The sequence below is a fragment of the Ambystoma mexicanum genome, chromosome 1q, assembly GCF_040938575.1.
Source record: "Ambystoma mexicanum isolate Mex_15411 chromosome 1q, UKY_AmexF1_1, whole genome shotgun sequence".
NCBI lineage: Eukaryota > Metazoa > Chordata > Amphibia > Caudata > Ambystomatidae > Ambystoma > Ambystoma mexicanum.
The window spans coordinates 460,395,630-460,422,359 of record NC_090922.1 but is presented as its reverse complement, the minus strand read 5'-3'; the positions used below and the strand labels follow the sequence as shown (position 1 = coordinate 460,422,359).

At 42.3% G+C, this 26,730-nt stretch overlaps 1 protein-coding gene across 1 annotated transcript in view; it reads left to right on the top strand.

Moving 5' to 3' along the window:
- Nucleotides 1-19,720, top strand: part of LOC138528665 (probable G-protein coupled receptor 33) — a 28,053-nt gene extending 8,333 nt beyond the window's left edge. Inside the window, exon 2 of the mRNA XM_069640503.1 lies at nucleotides 16,045-19,720. Coding sequence (XP_069496604.1) covers nucleotides 16,049-17,332 — 1,284 coding nt within the window. The 5' untranslated portion in view covers nucleotides 16,045-16,048 and the 3' untranslated portion in view covers nucleotides 17,333-19,720. The remainder of the gene's footprint in view (nucleotides 1-16,044) is intronic.
- Nucleotides 19,721-26,730: the final 7,010 nt, after the last annotated feature.

Below are 26,730 nucleotides of genomic sequence, written 5' to 3'. Positions count from 1 at the left end.
GGTACTAAAAAAGAGGATTTTTCTTCCTACACCGGGACGCCTGTAGCATCCCGTTGTAGGAAGGAAAATCCTTTTCCAAGATGGCCACCATGCAAAGGGAAGGCGGGGGTTCCATACAGGGCCCCTCTTAGCTTTCCTTGGTATCCTGCAGAAGGCAAAAAGAGAACCCTATGACCATATTACCACAAGCACATTTTTCTTCCCTTTTAAATCTATCCTAATTTCGAATAACTTCACCACAAAGCCAGTCCCAGGTGGGCATGGCCACTTTAATCCTATGTTTTGTCCCTTGTGGTCATGGCCAGAAGCCAGATTTTCCGGATCATGACCTTATTCCTTGACACAGACAATCTGGCCACTGCCCATGGCCACAGGCTACACCTCAGTCACTAAAGGTATGCCGCTATTTTTTGTAGCTACATTATGACACTTGTCAAAAAATAAAACACTGGCCCATTTCCAAAACCATGCTTGTAGGTCCTTGCCCATGCTCCTTACGCAAGTTTGCTGGAAATCCACCCACATTTTATTTTTTCAAAAGTGTCAAATGTATGCACATACAATTGTCATATAACTTAGCCCCCACTTGACAAAATCCATTCAGCCTTTACGAAAACATCTATATCTAGATCTATAATCTTTTTGCAAACCTTTGTGTAGATTTGTCAAATGACACATTTATAAGCCTTTACAATATTTTGGGACCCCCCCCTCTAGTTTTGCCCCCTCTTGACAGAATCCCACCAAACTTTGTAAACTCATTTGGAATCAGGTCAGAAATATCCCATCCCATCCTCATCACCCCTCACATCCCCAGAGATTATTTGAAAAGATTGACAAGTGCAATGCTCAGAGAATATTATTGTCCCGTGGGTTCGGACATGTGTTTTTATGCACCGTACCTTAGTTTTCCTCTTTTGTACACTTGCGAAATCTAGCAGGGCACAGCCATCTCGTGGTAATAGTTTCCGTTGAAGCATCGACCTAAGGTGAACTGCCCTGGTGGCACTAAATCATATGTCCCGTCCCTGAGCCTGACATCACCAAACCTAGTGATATTCTCCGCCTTTCTTTGTGACGTAACTGGGCAGCATAGCCAAACACGCCCAGTCATCACCTACGTGACGTGACGCAGAACCCGGTAATCAACACACATCGTCTCACAACACAGCACGTCACAATTCAGAATATGAAACCGTACTTTAAAAGGAAACTGCAAGACTATACAATTTGTAAAGTACTTTTATTTCACAATAAACGCTCCGAGAACATCCGGCTATTGCCATATTCAATCAAATTGGAAATTTGTTTCTTTGCTCGCGATCCAAAAATGTTTATCGTGAGTCATGCGTTGTTCCTTTTGGGTACACAAGGTGTTTGTTTTGGGTAAAAGAAGCGCTTGGGTCGCACAGTGAATTGCAGGGCTTGTGCATCAACTTGGGGCTAGACCACCGTAAAGGATGTTATGTTGCTCCTAATCGCTAGTACAGCGTAAGGGCATATCGGCCCTTGGCGATCATCCCAAAAAGAGTCAAATGCATCCAGTTGTTCACAAATATCTGCAGCTGCCGGTTGAAGAAACCATCAGTTGGCATCTGGAATCTATGACAATCGCAGAATGGCAGGATGTACCTGTTTCGAAAACATAATAGAAATGTGTCTCAGTGGCCGATCTATATTACGATTTATCTATTGACTTATTAATCCAGCATAGAGTTTAAACTAATGATTAGCACATACATGAAACAATGTCAACAGAGAGAAAACAACGTGGAAAGTACTACGCAATTTGCTTCTGTGGATTGTGCTATGTAGTATGTTCAACTCTAAACGGGATACAGAAGCTGACGCTACAATTCGAGGTGCACATAGATGGCATTTTAATGAAATATTAGCGTTGAACCTGGGAGAACCGAGTAGTGGTCTACATGCATCTCAATGCTGGACTGCCCATGTGGGCGGTAGAAAGAACATTACACACAAAGGTTATACTTGCATTTCATTTCAATATGCCACACAGAACAAACGAGTAGAATGTAACCCAGCAATAATGGTCAGCTAATGATAAGTTGAAGCTCGTTCGGGTATAAAATCGTTGAAAGTCAAACTTACATTATATTCGGCATTTCCATTCTCTTGGCGTAACTCAGACCGTAACGCAAACTCAGTTCGCACCAATGATTTTTCATAAACTGAATTTACATGTTCCTTAGTCCAGTTTTGGAATACATAACCTTATCATATCTTACATTATTACACCCCTCCTTTCATTCAATTCCTTTCGGAATGGTGCCTTTCTCTCAAGGTCAAAAAACAATTGAACCTTATACTGTGTGTCCGATGCGTGGGCTTGCTTAGCTCGCAAGCAAAAATTCAAAGCTGGTAACCTTCACTCAAAATGAACATACATTCTTAGTTTGCAACATCTTGGCTCACCGCATCCATGAGAACTGTAATTGTAAAAACTGCAGTAGTTGAAAAAAAATTAACAAAGAGGATACATTTTAACAGATAAATTGGATGCTTTATTTGGACACTTCTTAAAAACATTGTTAATCAAAAAAAAGGATGGTAATCATTTGTAACTGGATTTGAACTGTTGCACAAGCTCTGTTTTAGGTGGACAGGGCACGTTGGCAATGCTTTATGTTTACTCGGAACAAAATCACACGCAATTCCATGATTATACATCTTAATAATAAGATCTTTCACACAATCAAATTCCATTTCATCATATACTGGCTTGACCACCCATTTTTTGCTTCTTTTTGTAAAGGCCATATTGTAGCGAAGCATCCCAAGGTTTCCCGCAGTCCTTGATTGGTCACGGCCTACATTCTCATTATGCGCTCGCTAATACCGCTAGTAATATCCTATATTTCATCCCTTGAATGCCGAAATGCAATCTCTTTGGCCTGTACTTTAGGCACATATTGTGGAACACCTCCAAATCTACCATGTGACAGAATGCTGTGAGACCCGTCAGATCTCTTGATAGAGTTTTATCAAACACAATCTTCTCAAATGTTTTGTGTGGAGGTGAAGATGGAATCAACCACCTCTTCTTCCGTTCCTGCACAGGACTGTTCACGAGCATCCGAACTGTTCAGACTTTTGCGGCAAATAAAAAACCTGTTTTTTGCTTCTTGCAGCCATATCCCATCCCATCCTCATCACCCCCCACCTCCCAGAGATTATTTGATAAGTTTGACAAGTGCAATGTTGTGTTTTTTAATATGTTTTTACCGCGATGTCCACGGACACCGGTCGCAAATCCAAGATGGCGGGCGTCTCCAAAAATCTGACGCACTTCACGCTTCACCCCAGCCAATCAGAGAGCACGTCACACGTCCGCGGACATGGCACGAGCCGATTAACCAATCAGTGTCTTGTGCGCAGAGCGAACATGGAAGTGCGTCCGTTGAGCGGACATAGATATCACTAATTTTTTGTGACATACTTTTTGGTCATTTTAAAAAAAAACTACTGGACGGATTTTCACCAAATTTACAAACACATACTTTCGGGACCAAGCCGCTGCTCCTGCCGCAAATTTGGTGAAAATCCGTCCAGTGGTTTGGGCTGTAGGCATGAGCAAAGTTTTTTCTCCATTCAGTCTATGGGAAAAAAAGACATTTTGGGACCCCCCTATAACTTTGCCCTCCTGGACCAATGCGAAAATATTCAGAGTGGGCTATATACATTTTTTTGCAAACTTTGGTGAGGATTCGTCCAGCAAGAGCAAAGTTATAGGCCGCCCAAAAAGTACTCTTCCTATGGGATTATCGTGGATTATCATGGCTGTCTATGCCCACATGTAATGCTCCCATGTGGGCATAGACAGTTGGGAAGCTTAGAATATTACTGATGTTGAAGGTTCTTCCGTTAAGGGGTTAAGGGTTAAATGGAATGCTTGACAAAGTCAGAGAGAGGAAGGAAGGGAGATCCGAGAGCCACAAAGCAAGTTATATAGAATGAGCAGGTGTGTATAATAGTCCACCTTGGTGACTGTTTGGCTCGCTAGTAATATCTCATTGTCACTCTTGATGGTGATTGTGTGATCCTCGAGTTGTGGGTATTTATTCAATAAGTTTGGCTTGCATAATTAGAACAATTTGCATATCATGAAAAGTAACTTCGAATTGGTCCTGGAGAGGTTGTCAGTGAAGGCCTGCAGTCAGAAAAACAACATAAAGGTGACAAATCTCTTTTCACAATCTATCTTTTCCAAACCGAACATAACTACGCATGCTTAGTATGGAAAAGTACGTTAATTTGGAAAAAAGTAAGGGAAAAAGAAAGAAAACTGAGGGAGGAAAGAGTGGTAGGGGGCAAAGCAGATATGGATGGGTGAACATTATACAAATAATATTAAACAACAAAATGTGTGCTGATTTTAATATATGTCTATTTTCTGAAACTGCCATAAAGACACCAGGGGAGGCCCTTGATTGTTTAGTGATGCGGTCAAGTATGCACCAACTAAATACCACACACACGCTGCCGGATGGAAAATGAACATTTTGGGTGAGACGATCGTGATGGGGAGACATGTCAAGGGGATGCTGCCTCTGCAGATATGGGAGTGTATTAGAGCTTGTACTGGTGATTCAAATTTGTTTGGTAGGAAGAAAGGTTTGCACCTACATAAAAGGCCAACTTTTCTGAAAGTACTTTTTAATATAATTCAAAAGAAAGAAGCCGGCCGAGGGTTGCTGCAACACTAATGAAATTCCTCAAGAGAGCCAAGACCACAGGTAAATCAGGGGTGCCACTGGGCCTCATTACGATACTGGCGCTAAACCATGGCGCTATTAGCACCAGGGTTGGTGCCGGTATCGTAACGAGTCCGCCAATGTTCAATGGGGAATTACCACCCCATTCCAAGGTTGGCAGGGCGGTAATTCCCCACTCAACATTGGCCCTTCCCCATTCCCATTTTTGCCCCATAGGGCTCAATGGGACTGGGGAAGGCGGTAAATTGCTTACCGTACTTACCTCGAGAGTCCCTTCGCGGGTCCCTACTTTAACGACTGGTCTAGACCAGCCGTTCAGGTCGGGTCCCGCAAAGGGACCTCGTAGTAAGACGCTAAGTGGTTAACAGCGCTGCAGCCTTTTTCAGCGCCGTTAACCACTTAGCGCTAGGGTCGTAATGAGGCCCACTGTATCCCTGAATCATAAAATCTGACCCCATTGTAAGAGATGAGGGTGCCAAAATGGCACTTTGCCTGAGATGCCAGGAATCCTTTAATTGGCCCTGGCCAAGGTATATGATGAAACCCAAGGATTAGAAAACTTCATGAAAATGTGAATGAGAAGCCTTTGAAGTACACATTTGGATAGTGTCTAGATACGATCTCAGATTAATGATGTGACCTTTCAGTTACACCTTGTGCTAGAGCTGCTTATCACCAGTGTTCTGGTGCAGGATGACCCTCAGAGTTTCCACTTAAAGATTAAGATTCACATGGAATAGGATGGAACCTTTTGGGGTGCCACATTTGAGGGGGAGCGTAGTCATCTTGAAAGTCAATTTGAATGCACTGCTCTCTGTTCACAAGCTGAGTTTTGTATCAGTGATGCCAATGCAAAGGGAGACAGTGGAGATGCGTTATCAACAAGTGCTAAATGCCTCCAACAGATCCACACCGATACGAAGGCAATGATCACCTTTCGGATCCTGTGAGCAACATTGATGATTTGTATGCTGGAGCTGCAGAATGGTGGAACGCTGGTTGGTTGGCCGCGAGGGGCATGAGATGAGCAATGTGGTTTGCAAAATTGATTTCTACTGCCTTTCATAAGACTTTGCCAAGGAAGGGGGGATCTGGGTGATGGAACAGTAACATGTAAAATCATGAAGGATTACTTTAGAAGGGAGAAGATGTGGCTGATGTGCAAGGGTGAGGGGACCATTCCAAAGCCATGTGAGGATTGCATGACTTTGAGTTGTACAGGGAGTTTTAATTAGAAAGTTAATCTCAGAATTATTTAACATTTTCATGCCTAATTATGTGCAAATAAAATTGCTTAAAATAAAACCTTACACATATTTCGATTACACAAATAAACTAAGAGCATATAAAAACAGCATCAGTATCAAAAGAGAAAGTCACCAATCCAACAATTAATACATTCATTTAAAAGAATTTTAAATGTAAAATATTATTCCAACCTGGTATTCATTTAAGTGGAATTGTCAAGAAAATGTCATCAATACATTCTAAAACAGTGATAACGAGATTTCTGTGACAGACATAATCCTGTTCCAAAAATGTTCACGATCATAGCAACGATAGTTATGTACAGTTGATTAAAGTGCCTATATCTTTCCCTGGGTGTGGCTGGACAGCCTTTGAGCAGGTGCTCTAAGGCCTCTAACTGGCCTGCATCTCCACAGAGCCTACACCCCCCATTGATTTTTCCAGGCTCTGTCGGGCACCCACAGCTTGCATATACAGTTCTGCTTCAAAACACCCTTTTCCCTTGATAAAATCCCATGAAAAAGACTAAAATTAGAAACAGCCTCCCTTGTCTTGCCTTTTTTACTAGATGTGGCGTACTTTCCAAATTATTGCAAAATGACATTGTTCAAACCAATTAAACAGCTTGACTACATGCTCACCTTTCAATAGCATCTGGAGGTTGCTGTACCCTGGATGATCTGGTGGATTTAGAATCTTGTAGAGGAATGTCAGGGACTTCCATCTCATCCTTGCTGTAATCAAAAGCAAGCTGAATTCCCATCTGATCACCGAAATAGGAACCCAGTTTGGAAGACCCTTCTGCACAATTGTCCTTCTATCGATTCCCATTCTTTCCCTTGAATATCACAAAGGAGATAGATGTCATATAGCAATGCCAGAATGACTCTCATCCAGTAATATGTAATCATTGGCAACCAAGGGAACTTCCCATATTTCAAATTGAGCCTCTTCATCTGCGCTGCGAAGTAATTACATTGTTCTTAGCTTCGCCCATCGTAAATTGAGAACCGCAAGTACATGTACTTCTTAAACACATCCAACTTGATGCCTCTGATTTTCCATATTTTTGGCACCATTCCGACATACCATTATTGTTGTCTTTGTTGTATTGATTGATAAGTCATGGGAATCCATCAATTTGGTTACGGTGTCTAGTGAGTGTTGTGGGCTGACTGGGGTTTAGTCAAAAATGGGCAAATCACTTGCATACACAAAAAAAAATGTAGAAGAAATGTACCCAGTCTTGGGAGAAAGACATTGGCCGCCTGCTAAAGAGCCCCTAGATCTGCTAAATTCAAATTAATGGGGGCTGGGGCCAAAACGCAGCCCTGGTGCACTCCCCTTCCAGTATTAATGGGTCTATATAGGAACCCCATAGTATCCAACTTAATCCTAACTTTTTAGCTTGTATGTAAGGTTATGAGTATTTCTAATAGATCTGCTGAAATACCCCAGCATTGCAACTGTTCCCATAAGAAAGCCCTATTGACCTTGTCGAAGGCAGAAGACAGATCCACAAAACACATCAAGACAGATCTTTTTTCCTGCTTTACGACCTTCTTTAAAAGGGACAACATGAAGCCGTTTTGCGAGGTGCCTAATCCCTTCTGAAAACTAGACTTATTAACATCAATAAGACCCGACTCTGTTATCCAAATATTTAATTGTATCAATACTAAAGAGGTGAAGATCTTGCTGCAGGTATCCAACAGAGCTAAAGGGTGATAGTTAGATGGCAATAACCTATCACTTGGTACGATTATTTTCATCTTCCAAGAATCCGGGATCGCCTTTTGCTTCAAGATATCGTTAAACATCAGTACAAGAATTTCATGCCTCCGGTCGGGATTCGCTATCAATACAGCTTTTGGGATCCTAACGAGACCAGCTCCTCTGGACGATTTTGTTGCCAGGATTAAAGAATATTTAATTTCCAAGGTTTAACTCCTCGGATGTTACAAAGCTCACTATCTCCTCTCAGCACCTTATACAAGGACTGGTAGTGACCTACCCAGACATGTCCCTGGATAGGATTAACCTCACTACAGACCAGAAATACCGGGTCTTCATTAAATAATCTCAAAAATATTTAGCATCCCCTTACATAGGTCATTCATCATTTTGTCGCTTTCTTGTTGATACATGCAAGCTTTTTTTCCCCTCATTCAGTTTTTAAAGGCGAATTTCACGCTTTTTATAGTTGTATGTATTAGATCGCCAAGAACGGCATGCTTTTTCAAACTTTGCATTTTACGTCTCAGGTGCCTTTTTGATTCCTGGAGCTCACCATCAAATTTAACTTTCCTGCCGTCATCACCTGAAAACCCTTGGTTTTTCTTTACCCTTTTTCATATTATCAATCATTGACGTATGTTAGGGTACAACATTAGAGGAAGTCACAGATTCAATCACCTTATCTGTAGGGGTTGATTCATGCCAATTCCAAAATACAGTATTAAGTTGCGATATAGAATAAACATTCCAAGTTAGGCAAAAGCCTGCATTATTAATAGAGAAATTGCTAGTAAAAGATGTCTTTTTTCAAATGAGCTAACAAAAAGGAACGTTCTAAAATGATATGACCATTTATGGGTGTGTTATGAATTTGGAATTTCTTACATAAATCCGATACTGATTGGGTCACAAAAATATAATTGATTGTTGATTTCCACGTATCCTCCAATTCTTTGGCTTTCCCAAATAACCCTTTTAAACATACAACCCATTTAAACATTTTATGTTGCATAATAGAATGAATAATGCTACCTTTAAATTGAACGTAACAAATTGTGTATGATTGTGTAGATCTTTTCTTTGCTCATTCTTTTAAAGAAGTTTTTTCTATGAAAACGTGTTTAAAGTTTAAATTAACTATGACACAATAAAAGAAATGTAAACATACAAAGCTCCATGTCCTCATGGTATTCATCCAATGGGTGGAATCAGGTTTTACATTTTTACTACAATGTTTATTCCAAATCCTCATCATAGCAACAGTTTATATCACCTGCTATAATCATATTTATGCCTCCATGCTCTTTGTACCACATGCAGATTAATCTCTCCATCTCTTGGACCCATGTCCTCCCTTGGACCCCATCATGTTTCCAATATATATTCATCAGCAGTAAATTACCATTCACTGCCCCACACCCACTACTAGTTGTGGTAATTCTAAAAAAACCCCCAGGTGATCTCATTCAATTTTCTTAATTTCCCAATCAATATCCTATTTCACCACCATGACCAGCCCGCCTGCTGGTATTCCGCTAGCATCTTGTATTACCGACTGTATAAAAACATAAAAACCTTCATAAAAAGGAGATTTCTTTGACCAAACGTATTGGAGGATTATAACGGGACATGTCCCCAATAAACTATGGTCTGGATTATTCCTCAGTAGGTGACAATACCCCTGTGTATCCCAGAAAGCAGTGGAGTTAGACCAATCCTATTGTTAGACTTAAACTCCCCTTTTTGTGTAATCCCCAGCTAAGTAGCCCGGAAGTCAATACCAAGAGGGAGCCTCCCCAACCTCATTGTTGATCAGTTCTTTCAGACAAACTGATCACTGCTGTTTAGATCTGGACAGGGACACAACCTCCCCATTCTCCCTGCTGGGAATGGACCCTCCTCTAATCTACAGCGGAGTTGCCCATTTCCAAATATCAAATCCCATTATTTTAAGTGTTTCTGCTTCATATAGTAGTAAATTATCCACAAATCTGGACCTGACATGAAGAAACACAAGATCTTTTTAATAATTGTCTGAAAATCTACCACTGCTGTATCCTCTGAGTACACATTGCGAAGAGAAGGAATGCCAAGCTCCAGGATATTAGCAGGGTTTAGTATGATCTCCTCACTTGTGTTCAGAATCTGCTCTAGACACAAGATTACTGATGCACCTTCTTGCCTCACGGGACAGATCTCAACTGCCTTTGTCACTTCTAGTCTTAATTCTTAAGGAATTTGAGGGATAGTCTGCAGTCAATCAAGCCTGCATCAGAGACTCAGCATGGTGCCAGAATATGCATGATGAGTTTTCATCCAAAATCACACGGCACCAACAAACTATTCATGACCAACAATTGAGATTTATGGGTTCTGGGGACGTTTTATATATGCCCTACAACCCACACAGTCTTTCTAATAACAACATAATTCATACATTTGAAGCAGTGTACAGATCCTGAAATACAGAAGATAATTTCAGACCTGAAACCTACCGCTTATATGGGAGATATATGTCCTGCCAATATCCTTAAATGATCCCTGGATGTTCTGCTTTTATGGATTACCAGACTAGTTAATCTCTCATTCAGGGAAGGCCAAGTTCCACACGCATTGAAGGAGCCCGGGATCACGCTACTCCTGAAAAAGAGTAACCTCTATCCAGCGATGGGCAAAAACTTTTCGCCCATAACAAATGTGACATTCTTGCTTGCAATCATGGACAGAGTGGCATATTTACAATTTCAGGAATTCATTGAGAACAATGGCATCCTGGGATGCCGTCAATCATGCTTCAGAGCTGGGCACAGAGCAGAAACTGTTATGCTGGATCTTAGGTCCAATCTGACACATATAGTGGACACAGGCCATCCAGCCACGCTGATGCTGTTGGATCTCTCAGCAGCCTTTGATCTGGTCGACCACACACCTTTGGTGGACAGATTAAAGGACCTAGTATGTTGTACTGATGCAGCCCCTCCACGGATCACCTCTTTCCTGGAACCCTGTATTGCAGGATTGGCAACAGAAGGTGCCAAATCTACACCAACTATCATGACCTGCGGAGTCCCACAGGGATTCTGTATCACCCCTTCCTTGTTCAACATCTATATTAGGCCTATGCTCAGTCTTTTGGACCACCTGGGTGTGCAATACACCAACAACGCCAATGACACCCAGGTTATCCTCAAGCTGTCAGGCGATTTTACATAGGACTCTGAAGGCCTCAGTGTAGTCTAGAATGCCGTCCAGGTCTGGATGGCCTCAAATTCTCTAGTATTGACTAGTGATACAACTGAGCTCCTTATCATGGCCACAGGACCTCAATTAAAGAAACTGAACCCTGACTACGAAGTTTTGTCATCATCGGTAGTAGAATCATGGTAGCCAAATGTGTAAAGACACTGGTTGTGTACTTAGATACAGAGCTATCTATGAGACCCCAGGTCTCCACATTGGTTCCACCTGTGGCTATGGTAGCAAGCTTCTAAACCACATACGGCCCTACATTTCCACCAATAGCAGATCTCTTCTGGCCACCGCCTTAATTTACACCAGGCTATATTATTGCAACAGTCTGCTGGTTGGCTCATCGCATGCCAACATTCAATTCCTCCAAGTCACCCAAAATAGTGCTGTCTGTGCGATACACGGTCACTAAGGATGAAAACATATCACAACCACACGAAAGACCCTACACTGGTTCCCGGTCAAGCACAGGATCACACACAAGCTCCTGACACTATCATACAAGCTCCTAAATACCTTACAGACCGCTTGGCGGCAAGTCAGCTAATCTGAAATCTGAGATCCAAAGATAATTTCAAAATGATGAAACCACAGTTCAAGCTGGCCAAATTTGGTGGCATCAGTTTTGATGTACAGGCACCGAAAATATGGAATGGTCTCCTGGTTGCACTGAGAGCTGTTGGCTCTCTTACAGACTTCAAAAGATTTGTTCAAACCCATCTGTTCAATCATAAACCAGGCTAAAGTGCACCTTCTAACTCATCTCCTGCTTTGACCTTCTAATTGTGATTGTCTTGTCTATGTCCTATTTGTTATTTGTGTGCACTGAGGCCCAAGGGCATTTGGTACTTTACAAATAATAATAATAATAATAATAATAATAATAATAATAATAATAATAATCCACACAAGGTACCTCCACCATACTTCTTTCCTCTAATATTAAACCTCACAGTAGGAAGTGTTTCTTGGGCAATACTTTTTGGAATTACTAGCGGTTTAGCTAACATGGCCACTAGATCTGAAAGCAACATCGATGCCTCATTCTCCACTCTAGACTGATTACTGATGCAATTCACATCACCATCACCTTCCTAATGTACAGATAAGTCTTCCAGGTCAGCTATGTGTTCTGGTTCACCCTTCCTATGCACATAAGTGAGAATTGTACCACGTCCCTCAATAGCTTCATTCACCACATTCCAATTCACGTTCTTGTTTTCCCCTTTGTCTTTCGGGGCTCCTGCTCATCTGCTTAACCTTGAACCTCGAAAAGACCAGACATTCATTAAGAATTTACGAGATCCACAATTGTTTTCTTCCCTTGCCTGTTTTTTGGTTCTTAGATTTCTTTCTATCTTTATTAGGTGGCAATAAGGGCCTCTTAGCTCTAAACAGAACAGAGCACTTCCTCTGAGTATCCACACTCATACCACTTTGACACTCATCACCTACAATATCTGAATCAGATTGCTGATTTTTCTCTCTCGCTTGCCCAATCCAACCATACTCTTGAGTCATCACCTCGAAATTCTCCTGGCATTCAATCACCTCCTCAACATTATGGCCATTTACTAACCTCATAGACAACTTATTCCCATTTACAGAGGCATGCTTATTACTCAGGAGTTGGCCAGAGAACCGATTGTAGAGGAGGTCCCAAGCACGACCCGCACTCAATTTGCCCATTTTGAAATTGAACCCATTTTGAAGTGCCAGGAACTTTCACGCGAAAGTATGTGACGTATGATGAGCAAATAAACCAGCAGAAAGCCGCAGTGGGGCTCTGCCCGGCATCTCAGACTGACAGCACCTATTGAAGTACCTGCACTTAAGAAGCCTTGGACAATATGGTACCTATTGAGAAAACCATATCGACAAGTGAGACCAACTGACGATTACCAAAACACAATGCCTGAAGAAGCCAAAAAAGTCCTAAAGGAAGATGAATGGTGATGTCACAAGAATCTGGACTGACTCACATATAGAAGATATGACAACCTGCGAATGACAAAAAGAGACGAAACACCATGGATAAGCGACATGCTGAGTTTAAAGTGAAATGAGTGATGTCAAATGAAAGAAGCTTATGCCATAAGCGTGATGAAGATATGCAGCCAGTTTACACATGTACATATGCTTGGAACCGCAAGAAAGCTGAGAAAATCGTATGGCTTGCTATGCTTAGTAGTAAGATAGATTCCGGCAAGCGCCACCTATAAATATCTACTTCAAAAAGGAGCATGTTATATAAGTATACTTCCACTGTGCACAAGAGAAGAATCAATTAAACTTTACTAAAAGCTGCAGGAGAGGAGCCCCTCAACACGAGAATCGAAAGCTAATAGACAAGAAACTAAACTCATACGGATGCAACCCGTACCAAGAAGCCAAGGTCGCACCGGCTGACATAGACGAACCGTAAATATGATTTATGACCAATAGAATTGCATGCAACATTTTAAGCATTACACGTGATGACGAGTTTTTAGTGTAAAAGATGTGTTTTCTATGAAGTTTGTTGGAGTTTAAGTGAGAAGGAAGATCGAGCGGTTGCTGTTGTTCACTGAACTCCCCGTTTTTTGTACTTGTCATTAAACAGACTCCCTTTGCCAAACCATTGAGTTGTCATTATTGATTCAATGCTAGAGTACTAGTCTGCATCCCCATCCATCTTGCGGGTGCTGCTGCCTCATCTTAAAGTGTTATTGGGCAACCCCCAGCTTCATGGGCCGGTTGGGGTCCTGGTGTACACTATCATGTGCCGTGATGAACCCTTCAATAAAATACATTTTTCAGCTTAACAATATAAGTACACATATGAGATCATGCACATCCTGATTGATATTTTTGTAGGACCCAACCAATGATTTCAACACAAAGTCAAGGGCCACTAGAACCATCCCCTCTTACTCCCTCTATTGTCCCAAATTAAGAAAATGATGATTAAACCCCTCGTTATTGATCAATGGAGAGCTGGAGAAAATATTCTTGCTTCAAGGGCTACCTTGATCACTAGGAATGGGGGCTGCACCCTGTAACGGACTGCGTTGCAAGGAATCATTTAGATCGATCAGCTCCAGCACCATTTCCATAACCTCTTCATAGTTCAGCATGGAGGGGGTAGAGTTTATAGTAGACCTAGGGCCCTGAAAAAGACTAATTATCAGCCCCAGTTCTTGTGAAAGGGTTGACCCCAAAACTGAAACATCTGAGTCAAGCTCAATCCCAAATTGATCCAGAGCATGAACAGTACCAGGGGCCCTCTCGGTAGAAGTATAGGGTTCCATAACTCCCATCAGTCCTGAGTTAGAGGGCAGCTCCATTTGATTACTAGGTATTTTATCTAAATAGCTTGTTATCTCTTCTTTTTCCTACCTCCTTTTCCGGACCTCCATCTGCAAATGAGGAGAGATTTGCTGTTTTCTAAAGGAGGGGTAGCCCGGCCCACCCTGCAAGCTCTCCCTGTCCGGGAGGATTCATCATTGATACAGTTTGCCATTTCTGAAATCCGGCCTCGCTTCTCAGGGCGTACATATTGATGGCAACAATCACTTACTTCAGAAATAGATCCCAAAGGCACCCAGCAGAAGAGCCACATCCAGCCGCCCAGCCGCCCAACTGCACAATTCTGTGTGCTTCTGCGCATGGAAGGGACTTTGAATACCTCCCTCCAAGTGTGGTAGTGGGTGAGGCAACGTGGTCAAGAAAATAGTAAAAGGTATATCAGTAGTCCAGAGCTTCCAGCTTGCCAAACAGTAATCCAGGTAAAGAAATCTCTGGAGTTCAAACGCAGTACAACCAGTTGGCACCAAAGAGAATGCCCAACTGCACTTCTACACACTTCTGCACACTTCTGCACATAGAAGGGGTTTTAAACACCTCCCTACAAGTGCAGTGTTAGGTAATGCAATGTGGCCAAGAAAATAGTAAAAGGACTTAGGATTCCGGAGCTCACAGCTTGCCAAACAGTAATCCATGTAAAGAAATCTACTGAGCTCAAATGCAGCACAACCAGTCTGCACCAAATGGGCTTCCCAATGCACTTCTATGCACTTCAGTGTACCTTTACTGTATTATGCTTCCAACTGATCACACGAGTCTATGAGCTCAACTGACCAATAGGAAACGTTGAGCCCAAATTGGTAAACTAGGTTTTGATTAACTTATTTTTATTGTGCCGATTGTTGCCATCCCTCTACCAAATTCATATTTATTTGTGTTCAGATAATTACTCAATAATAAAGTAAACATTGTATGTTTGGACAGAAGTTCACATTTTACAACATGATGTGATGCAGGCTTATCTGCAATTTTGAACTGAATTCGAACTTCTGCAAAATGCTTAGGATGAAGGTCTCTATTTTGCAAAAAATGCATTGCCTGTCACATTATGAGGGCCCTTTCATCTGAAGTGAAAATTCCATGCAAGGCGCCCCTCCATGCAATTTTCTTCATTTGCAAAACGGAGTGATAAACCAAGGAGTTTAAGCTCGCAAAATTAAAAAAAAAAAACACTTCCTATTTACATTCTGCTTTGGAAAATGTGTACAATGCATTCCTATGGAATCTGCCTGCTTTTAATTAAGAGCAGGAAGATGTCATAGGAATCTACTGATTTTATGGCCGCTGAAAACTTATGCTGCTGTAAAACCGGAGGCATTTGAAGTTGGAGGAGGAATGCACGGTGGAGAAATGACTTCTGTTTCGTGCCCCCGACCTGCATTCAAATGCCTTCAAATTCCCCTGGAGTGTAAATCTAAGGCACAAAGTGCTTATCCTTTGCCTTTAGGTCTTACTTTGCACTCGAGGGTTTAGTAAATGACTCCATGTATGCAACTAGAAGGCAAACAGGGCTCACTAGACGATACCAAGCGTGTTTCCTAGGCGAAAACTGCTGAATAGATAACAAACGTTTCGTGGGAATACATACAAAAATAGACGAGGTTCAATCCAGACAGATCACCCGAAACAAAATAAAAAATGCGAAATTGTCACTTTTGTGTTTTTGTTGAGTAATGTCTCTGCCTAGGGCTTTGTTCTCAATAGTCTTTTCCTATTTCTCTCCTGACAGAACTATGGACCTGGGCAACCAGACACATTTGTCAGATAACAAGACGTCTACGTACGGTTCCAGCCCCACTTTTCAAGGTTTCACCCTGCCAACGTCGATGGAATCTGTAAACTTCACGCACATGGATGTTATTTCCAAATTCTCCACTCCGTCCACAACGCTGGAGTCCTTGAATGCCACATATGGAGATATTCTCATTTCGAAAGGTTCCGCTCTGCCCACTGTCCTCAATGCGGTGACATCCACTGATGGAGATTTCGGTTCTCCTTCAGAACATCAAACCGCGATCTTGATTTTGTTGTCCGTGTTCCTCTTTGCAACATTCGCCATCGGGATTCTGGGGAACAGCTTCTACCTGTGCATAATGGGCTGCAAGATGAAGCAGACAGCCAGCACTGTGTTGATCCAACAGCTCACCGGGGCCTACCTGCTTTTCACCTTGATCATCCCACTCTTTGCGGTCTTCCTGCTGATGGATAGTCGCTGGATCTTTGGAACAACTGTATGCAAATTGGTAACGTTTGTGGTGTCCCTTAGCATGTTTGTTTCTGTGTTCCTGCTCACAGTCATCAGTGTTGACCGATGTGTGCTAGTAGTGTATCCACATTGGACCAGGTCCTACAGAACAACCAAATGGGCTTCACTTGTTTCCATCTCAGTTTGGGTGTTGGCTTTAATTTTCAGTTCACCGTATTTGGCATTCCCAAAAACCTCTGTTGATGCCAACAACAAAATAGTCTGTTTTAACGACTATGCCTTTTCCGATGACTTCGTTACCCCAGAGATCCAGCAGCTAAGGCAAACAGTCCACTTGTCGATGTTCCTCTTTCAGCTGGTAGTGGGTTTCATTCTACCCTTTTCCATTATGGTAACTTGCTATGCTAAGTTAACCTTTCAACTCAAAGCCTCGAGCCACAACAAGACTAACAAGCCATTCAAGGTTATAGCTGCCGCAGTCATTTCTTTCTTCGTGTGCTGGTTGCCTTACCATGTATACCGTGGATTGACAGTCTACCAAGACTCTTTCGACTTGATGCTACTTTTTGTGGTCAGAGTTGTAGCCATCATCCTGTGCTGTGTCAACGCCTCTTGCACCCCGATCCTGTATCTGTTCATTGGTGACACATTCAGGGATCTCTTCAAGAAATCGATCTATTCATTGTTTGGAAGCATGTTTGGTGATGATCCACTTCATAGTAATCTGATCAAAGAGAATAAGTGCAGCGAGTCTTCAACTTCATGCCATAGTCCAGTGACAAATATCTTTCAGTTAGAGTCTCCTGCATGAAAGAACCGGACCTTGTATTGGGGTATCTTTCCTGGGGGCCTCAGGTAGTACTTAATGCAAGGAGATATATGGTGCTTTGGGGTTGCTTGTGATCTACGTCCCAGTATGCTTCACCATTGTAAGTTGCTAAAATGCCATCGTCGGACACCACCTAAGAAAACTTACAACCTCACTTGTGGCAATGTTTATCTGCTAACACAGTGGTCTGCCTCTGTTCTGAAATATTGTATTTGTGGAGTAGCTATTGTTTCCTTGGAGTACATCTTTCAGAATGACATGGACATAGACTGAGATGTCCGTCCATCAAGGAGCTTACAGGTCCAAGGACCATTGATGACCGTTCACCAAAAGTGTAGAATCTCAAGTAATGTGGATTGCATAACCATTTGTATTTATAGCTACAGTGGGACCACCGACCCCCTGCAGAGAGCCAGAGAGTGCTATTCAGGTTCACCATAATCTGTAAAGGATTGTAAGGACCAGGAGAGTAGCTCAAGGGAAGCGTGTTTGTCTTGGAAGCAAGATAATGCAAAGCAACACAGGTCTGAATCCCACCCCCGTGCTACAGGCTGGTCTCCAGTGTTAAGTATGCAATAAAAGATTAGTTAATTCATTAGGGGCGAATTAGGTGCACCAGGTGTATTTTATCCCAATTTAATGTGCTCTCTACCACCCCCTCCTTAATTCTCAATCTCTATCTCTCTCTCACTCTCTCTTACTTTCTTTGTCTTGCACTATGTGTCTGGCTCTCTGTGGGCACGAGTTGCACTTTCACGTATATGTTTGGTAATCCCACACCAGCTGTTGCAGACACCAAGGCTGGCAGAAAGAAAACAAGGATATATTGAAGAGGGTTTGATGTTTTTTATAGAGTGCTCGAGAGCAGCAGCAACTGTGGCATCCCCGATATGGTGACGTCCAGGTATTTGGAGACATGCTTTGTCATTTCATTTGTCCTTCAGAAATCTTGCCAACACATTGAGGGTGCACTGTCCATTTGGGGGAGGTGATGGGCAGGGGATGCTGAGGTTCTGACAGAATTTGCAGGGCCTACAATTGTGTGTGTTATTTTCGATTTTTTGTTAATTACAGAAACCGATCATTTGGTTTAAATCTCAGCCCTTTCCAAGAATACAGGATGTTGTGACAGATAAAACGGTGTGTATCCTCAGAAAAAGTCTATTAAAAAAGTTAATCCTTTACTTGTACTAACATCTTGAACTGCCTTTGTTTATTGTACAACCTTCATTTCTAATGATCACTTCATTATATATCCGAGACATAATAAGAATGTTAAAATGATCTTACTAAGCAAATCACATTATAGAGACCTAGAATCACAATATACTTTATTTTCTGAAAGAATGCTAGCATTCCAAGATGGGCAATCTGGTACAGTACTATTTTACTCTTTTTCGAAAAACGCATTTGTTGACTGCAGGGGAACGGGACGACAAATACCAATGCAGGATATTGGCAGTCTTGCATAAAATGGAAGAACAATTTGGAAGCACAGAATGATCACATATTTATATTTGACAAATAATAAAATAGTGACAAAAGGGATGCAGGCTGGAATCACTGGGCTCAGTGGCAATTGGCAATTATTAATTGTTTACAACACTCACCCTAACACTGATGTGTTTGTAACCATGAAGCATATATGTCAATTCCAACAGCTTCAAAGGTTGCATGTGAAGATAACTGTGCCGCCATTGCCCATTTCTGTAGGGGGCGTGGGACCATTCTGTTTCTAGAGATAATGGGGGTCATTACGAGTTTGAAGGTAGCCATGGTGCTATTAGCGCCATGGCTGCCTCCAAACTCGTGTCCGGGTCCGGGTTCCTTGAATGGGGACTTACAGAGTCATTCCAACCTTGGAGGAACCGATAAGTTCCTATTCAAAATACCCATCCCCATTCCCATTCGAGCCCCCTTAGGGCTCAATGGGAATGGGTAGGGAGCAAATAACGGGCCCGTTAAAAACGGCCCGTTATTAGCTCCCTGGTCCTTTAGCGGCTCCCGCTAAGGGACCTCATAATGCGGCGGTAAGGGATTAACGGCACCGGCATCCTTACTGGCACCGTTAACCCCTTACCGCCGCACTCGTAATGACCCCCAATGTGTTCTTTCCCGTATGAAGAAGGTGGGCTGGTTTTGGTGCTGCAGAATCCTGTGCATGCTGAGTCCCCAATGCACAGACATCCTTAGAGAATTGCATATGTGGGACACGTCCCATTTCTTCCTGTTTTTTATGGAACAATTAGAATGTAAAGAATACAGCATGTTTCCATTGTTTTAGAAGTGTGAGCACCTGAAACATTAAATTAAAGTGGGAAATCCGTTCAGATGTTTTTCTCAGATGTCACCCTATGCCCCAAACTGATAGTGCTGGATAGTTGAAGTCAGCTGTTTTTCTCAAGCATGCTGTCATGATTAAAGATGTTCTTTAACCAGACGAATCTGTGTGCTTCTGTGCAATGCCACCTCTGGTCATTTGCATGTCCTCGGTCATGTGTGCCTTTGTGCACGTCATCTTCTCAACATTGGTGAGCCAGAGAGCACGGGAGGGATAGTAAACATTGCGATGCTACTGCTTCCTCATTTCCATCATGCCCATAGATTTAGGCCATCTAAGCAGCTGTAAGGTCCTCTTACATGCACACATCTGGCTTCGAGATGCCTGCTGACACTCTATCGATCATGAATCATACTGAAGGAAGGCTGCTGTGTGCAATCTCCACACCACAGGAGACACAGCAACACCGCCCGCAGTTTATCACCTCACGGAGAGGCACGGTTGGCTTGCTGTGATGAGTGGCAGGTCTTTGGGCCTACCCAGGAAGGTCTCTAATGATAAACTGCTCCAAAGGTAAAAGGACTTTTCAATGTTGCACTCTCTTTTTCCAAACTCAGTATACTTGGATAATATGGAACTTGCTGACATTGACACTGGGATCAGAGTCCCATCTATTGCCGATCTCTCACTTCCTTTTATCCATAACCTCTTAGTTACACTATGAGTCTCAATATGAGTTGGGTGGTGTGGCCAAAATCAGCAGTAATAAAAATAAAGTTACTGCTGCATTACCACACCACCTACCTACGGTTTTGGTGGTTGGGTGGAGGAAATGCCTCCAGAAAATTGCTGGAGGTAATTCTGATACCCTACCACCAAAAATCGGCAACATAAGTGGAATTACTGCAGTGGAATTACCGCTGGTGGTATTTCCATTGAAATCCCCATGGAGTCGTATGGTTGGGGACTAACAACACCATAGCACCACTTGTGATCCAGCAATAATTCTGCCAGATCAATTGGCTGTAAACGAATACCACCAAACCTGTAATGAGGCCCATATTTATCTTCAGCTAGCACTCTCTGATCTATTTTTTTTATCATGAGGAGTCTTGTTTCTGCTAGAGACTTTGGCTGCAGCATTTGTAGACAGCTCATAGACTATGTTGCTTAGATATGTGTCAGCTTCTGCTCTGCTGTTCTGTGTCCTGTGGCAGTAAAGCAGATGTCCTCTGATATCTCTCCTGATGTTCCTCCTAAACATCAGGCAATATTGAGTGAATCCAGTGCCATCATTTCTGCTACAGTTAGAAGAGGGCCTAAGGTGTTGACTGTTTGGCATCACCTTGACCTTTTATGTGAATATAACATTCACAACGTGTGCAACATAGTTCTGTTAAAGGTTTATATCTGCACATCAATCGTTGGTTGGTAAAGTCTACTACACCCCTCTCAAGGTTAACAGCACTTTCATGAGCTTGCTTTCAATGTATTTTTATTGGTCAGAGTAGTTGCACTGGTCAGTCATTATTCATGAATGGACTCTTTGCATCGGGATTGCTTTCTAGTCTTTACAAGGATAAGTGGTTGAAATGGTCTGTAGTATCAGGTATGATACCTCGGCTGACACAGAGAGTGACAGAGAGCACTTGCTGAACATGTTCATAGGCCCATCGCTCTGGAGACGTTGGCGCATTTCAGCTGCTGTCATATCGCTTGTTTTCCTGGTGATGCAGTTGATACATGTTGAACAGCATTTCTCTATCCCAGTATATGTAATGTCCAGTGGGATTATTTCTGGACTAAATCGATGGCTTTGCAGTTTCCTTGATGATCGTTCTGAGATTTCAGAATCATTTCCCAAGATACTTGAGCAAAGCCAATTGTTGGACGGTGTATTCTGTTTCTCATGGAAGACAATGTACCAATCCTTGCACTAATCACATAATGGGTGTATTTGTAGAGCAACCTCAGAAGGATGAAGGGATGTGTGGAACTGAAGTGGATGCATTAGTCCACAGAGCCACATACCAGGCATATCAGTCCACAGTAAAGAGCGGAGTCCCAGGCTGTGCACACCTTGATGTTCTCAGCTTGCCAAGCTTCTTGGCATTTAACAGCACAGATGGAATCTCTTATTTGTGCAGCACGGGTCTCTTGGAGGTACAACCTTGATAGTGACATCAGATAGTTGTTGTCAAGGTTGCAGTAGTTCCTTTGCATCCAATCTGGCACAGCGATAATGTTACACTGAGTGGTGTGGCTGTATTTCCTTGGATTCAAATATGTGTCTCACTTTTGTTGCTATTTTACAAGAAATATTCCTGTTATTTCTAACAATCCTATAACTAGATATTGTTTATAAATATATAAGCACATTTTTATTTACTGGACATCAAAAAAAATACATCCCTTAAAACGAATTCATCTATCTACCAAATGCGTACAGAAGATGTGTGTCGAGTAAACATTGACAAAATGTGCAAAAGGGATGCCAATAGGGAAATACACCTCTAAAGTACTGGTGCTTGTACACAAAACAAATACAACTCGAATGCCTTCACATACAAGTTTTTTTTTAAAAAGGTTAACATCAATTTTCACAATTATCTAAGAATGATTTATCAAAAGTCAATTTTAGTTAGGAATTCTCTAAAAAGAGAGTGGTGTAATCGGACAACGTTTTGGCATCTGTTCTTTTTCATGCGACTTTGTCAGGACCCTTCAAAATCTCATATTAATGTAAAGCTGTCATCCGTAAATATATCCGGACGTCTTCCATAAATGGTGTTCACTCATACAAAAGAAACCTGGATTAAAAGAGACATATAATTAGTCCCTCTATATATTAATTCTGGATATTAACATATATGACTCTGGAAGCCAGAAACAACTTAATATATATAGGCAGACAGGTGTTTGTCACCATGCTAAACACACCAACAGAAACACATCTATGGTCGGTATCACAAGATGTGTTGATCCTAGATGAGTTCACTCTATTCTCGTCCCTATATGAAATGTATAGATCAGCCAATATTAGAAATGTATCCGACAGCATTTGTGTGATATATCATCCTTAAAAATGATAATACATCATATATATAGAAAGGTGATCACATGACTCCAAAGTGTTGCTGTATTATATATTCTTCACTATCACAGGAGGTGCTTTTATGATTAATAGTAATGACATGACATCACTATATTTCTCACATCTGAAGTTAGACAGGTTCAAAGTCTTCAAACGATTTTAGTGACTATCTGTTGATCACTTTTGGGCTCGCCAACCTATAGAAAGAGATAAATGTGCGGATAGAATTATTTCTGTTTGTATCTCACATCAAAATACATTCAAGTAGCTTAGAGTACCACTGGACAAATACATATCCATAGTCTCACCTATGTTCATCTCTACTTCAGAGCGGAAAAAACAGGGGGCAGGAACTCTGTTCTCATCTCTCTCCCGACGCAAGTCATTTTCCTTCCTCCGTTTGTCATATGACTATAGAGCAGCATGTTGACGTGCTGCATGTAGCATGATGTGAAATCCCTATGGAACCATCAAGAGCATTTGCACAGGTGAGCAAATAGGAGAGAACACTAAAGTTTTTTCAGAACAACTTTTGAAATACTGATTCAAAACAGTATATTTTTGTTGGTTTCAACATCCATCTCTAGGAAAAGGGTGTAAATATAAATATGCAATAAACTCCCCCATTAGTTGCACCCATTAATATATCATATGACGTTGTGGTGAATAAGATTAAAGCGTTAAAATCTTTCTGAACACCAGGACTGAATGGATTGGCTAATATTGTCATCAAATCCCAACCCGAGTTCTGGGCCAGTTTACTGGTTATCTTATTTGACAAGATCCTAAAAGCAGGCAAAATACCCTGATCATGACAGACGGCTGTTCTTAGCCCCATTTTTAAAAAGGGAAATTGGTTAGTTCCTAGTCACTATAGGTTACTTTCAATGTTAGACTCTACGGGGAAGATATTTGCCTCACTGTTATCAAAAGAACTACAGCTTTGGGTGGAACACACAGGCATCCTATGTAAATTCCAAAGTGGATTTAGAAAGGGATATTCCACCACGCACAACATTATGGTAATGGACCTATTACGTTCTAGAGCAAGTAAAGGGGGGCAAACTCCCTTGTACACCCTATACATAGATTTTACGTCGGGATTTGATTCAATCCTTAGAGGCCGCTTGTGGCGGAAACTGAAATTTATGGGCTGTCCTGATGGTCTGTTATACTATCTCAGACTGCTACATCAAGATAATTCAGTAAAACTGAAATTAGATCAGGAAGGTCACACTACAGGAAATGTTTCCCAAAATAAGGGGGTAAAGCAAGCATGTGTCATGGCGCCTCTAATATACAATCTATATATCCATGACATCCCTGCAGCAATAATTTCTGCAACAAATTGTCCCCCTAAAATTGGTGAGGCCCTTTGCCCGGTTTTAGCCTATGCGGACGACCTGGTAATTTTCGATCATACCATTAGTGGATTACGAATGTTGGCTACAGCTCCATGGGAATATGCGGGGGAAATGGCCTCAGGATTAACCTGGAAAAGACGAAGGTTATGAGGTATAACAAGAGAAACACATCTTGAGTGCAGTTCATGGTAGTTATAGTAAGCATCGCATATGCCCCTCAATATCGGTACCTGGGTATCGATTTTGAACTGGCGGGTGATTACGTGCCATGCAAACAAACACGTGCCATAAGAGCAGCACAACTGACTCCCTTGTTTTGCAGCTTTACCATCAAGCATCAAGGTTTTACTCTATGGGGCACCTGCCAATTATATATGCAAGTCTTTTCCCCGATGATAACTTACGGTCTTCAAGCACTCCTTGATATTGATCTGAAATGGCTTCAGGTTATTGAAGGGAAATTCTGGCGATGCATCCTTGGTTTACCCCCTGGTATACCAATGTCATTAATAAAGTTGAAAATTGGCCTGACTGTCATGATCTCTGCTTCCAAAAGGTCAGGGTTTTCCCAACTCCCTTGGAAGCAGATCCATAACCCAGGTTCCGAGTGCCAACCAGTCCCAATTGGGACCTTTTGGACCCAGTCCTGGTGCCAGTGGCACCAGGCTCATAAATATGCCCAGTCCCAGCGCTGGAAGCGCCGGGCTCATAATGCTTGGGTGGACTTACCTGCAGCAGACCATGCTGCTTACTTGCCTGCCAGTTGAGCCTCTGATCCTCTTCTGTTTGGAACTACTTTTCCTGTTGGGTGGGGCAGGAGCCACTCCCTAGATTCAGAACACTGGAACTCTTCTGGAAAGCAGGAACTCTTTTCTTACCTAGGCGTGGCTGTGGAAGGAGACACCTAAGCACTACAGGAGGCTATTTAAACCACACCCGATGGATGAATCTTGCTTTGCGTTATTCTGCATCCTCTGCAGCAGAACGCTCATCGTGTCTTCTGCATCTGATCCTGGGCCTAAGGAAAAAGGCTTACCATCCTGAATCCAGTCTTCAGCAACACCTATAAAGAAAAGAAAGAACAGGTTAGCATTACGGTCCTCAGTGACAGCTCTTCACTTACCTGGTCCATCGGCTGTCACCAACGCCTCGCGCTGCATTCCGGCATCTGAAAGACAAAGGCTTACCTACTCTTCGTGCGCTCCGGAGGTCTTCACACTGCATACCGGCATCTGAAAGACAAAAGCTTACCAACTCTTCGCACGCTCCGGAGGCCTTCGGCGCTGCATCCCGCATCTGAAAGACAAAACAAGGTGCGTTTAAAGACATTGGGGAACTTTAATACTGACGTGCTATTACTCCTTTCCACATCTAACCCAGTGGGTATTCCGGCACCCTGCAGCCGCTCCGAACTTGTACCTGCAAAATAAAAAGACAGTTAGTGCGCATCATGAAGCAGGCAACAAGCGCTTACTTACGTGCTTCCAGGCGCTTCTATTCATCACACGGGCTCCATCTTCAACTCACTTCAGCCCGTCATCCACCATCGCCGGAACCCTGCAAAACAAGAAACATCATTACTAAAGACTTTAAAGACATTAGAATTACTCGAAACTTACCGTTTGTGCAGTAAACGACGGACAGCAGTCCTCTGAAGTCAAGAGGCCTGCTCCCCTTATCCAGTGAAGAAACTGGTTACAGCACCCTGCCCCGAGGCAGATGGAGAGCACGGCGTTCACTTACCTAAGGTGAGAGCGTTAACCTTTGGGGTTCTACAGGAGAAGAGAAAGGGAAGAAGAGAGAGACATTCAATAACCCAGTTCCTTAATCCCATATTTTCTATCTGCAGACATCTTACCCTTCGAGTCAGACATACAGTGCACAGAGGTCCAGCCCAAAGAGCCAGCCGTGTGTTACACATCACCTTTGAAGATACGGTATACGCCCAGTCAAGACCGGCGCTTCTATGGGAATCAGGTGAGCGTTACACTGATTTCCTAAAAAGCTATAGTATTGAAGAATTGGGCTGCGTTATATTTGAAAATGTCTGCTGGCACAAATAATGACTATTAATAGCAGTTCATCAGGAAATGTCCAGGGAAAACTCACCATGCACAACTAATAGGCAGATGATTAAACTGTTTGCTTAAATAGGTTGGCTATCGAGGGGAGGGAGTCATTCAGATGAGGCACAGAGGGCATTGGGAAAACGTATAGATCTCTGGGATTGGTTGGAGAACTATGACCATCTCAGGGGTTTAAAAAGTTATCAGTTTGTGCAGAATAGACTGTATGATATTAAGAAGCCCCAGAGATACTTGAATCTGTGCCCATCTGTAAGACTCAGGCGCTTTATTCTACTACTTAGATTAGAGCAACTACCTACAATAATGGTCACTGGGAGAAACGATAAGATCGCTGTGGAATTACGACTATGCCGTCTGTGCATAGAGCAAGATCATTTGGAGACAGCTAAACATCTCCTAACAGAATGCCATGAAATGGCAAGTGTAATTAACCTCCTCCTGGGTAAGCACACTGATAACCATGAGAATATTAAGGAGGAGTTATTCTGGCTTCACTTCAATTCCAACAGCATGCGCCTGCTGACTGCATTATAAAACATTTGGCTGAAGATTGA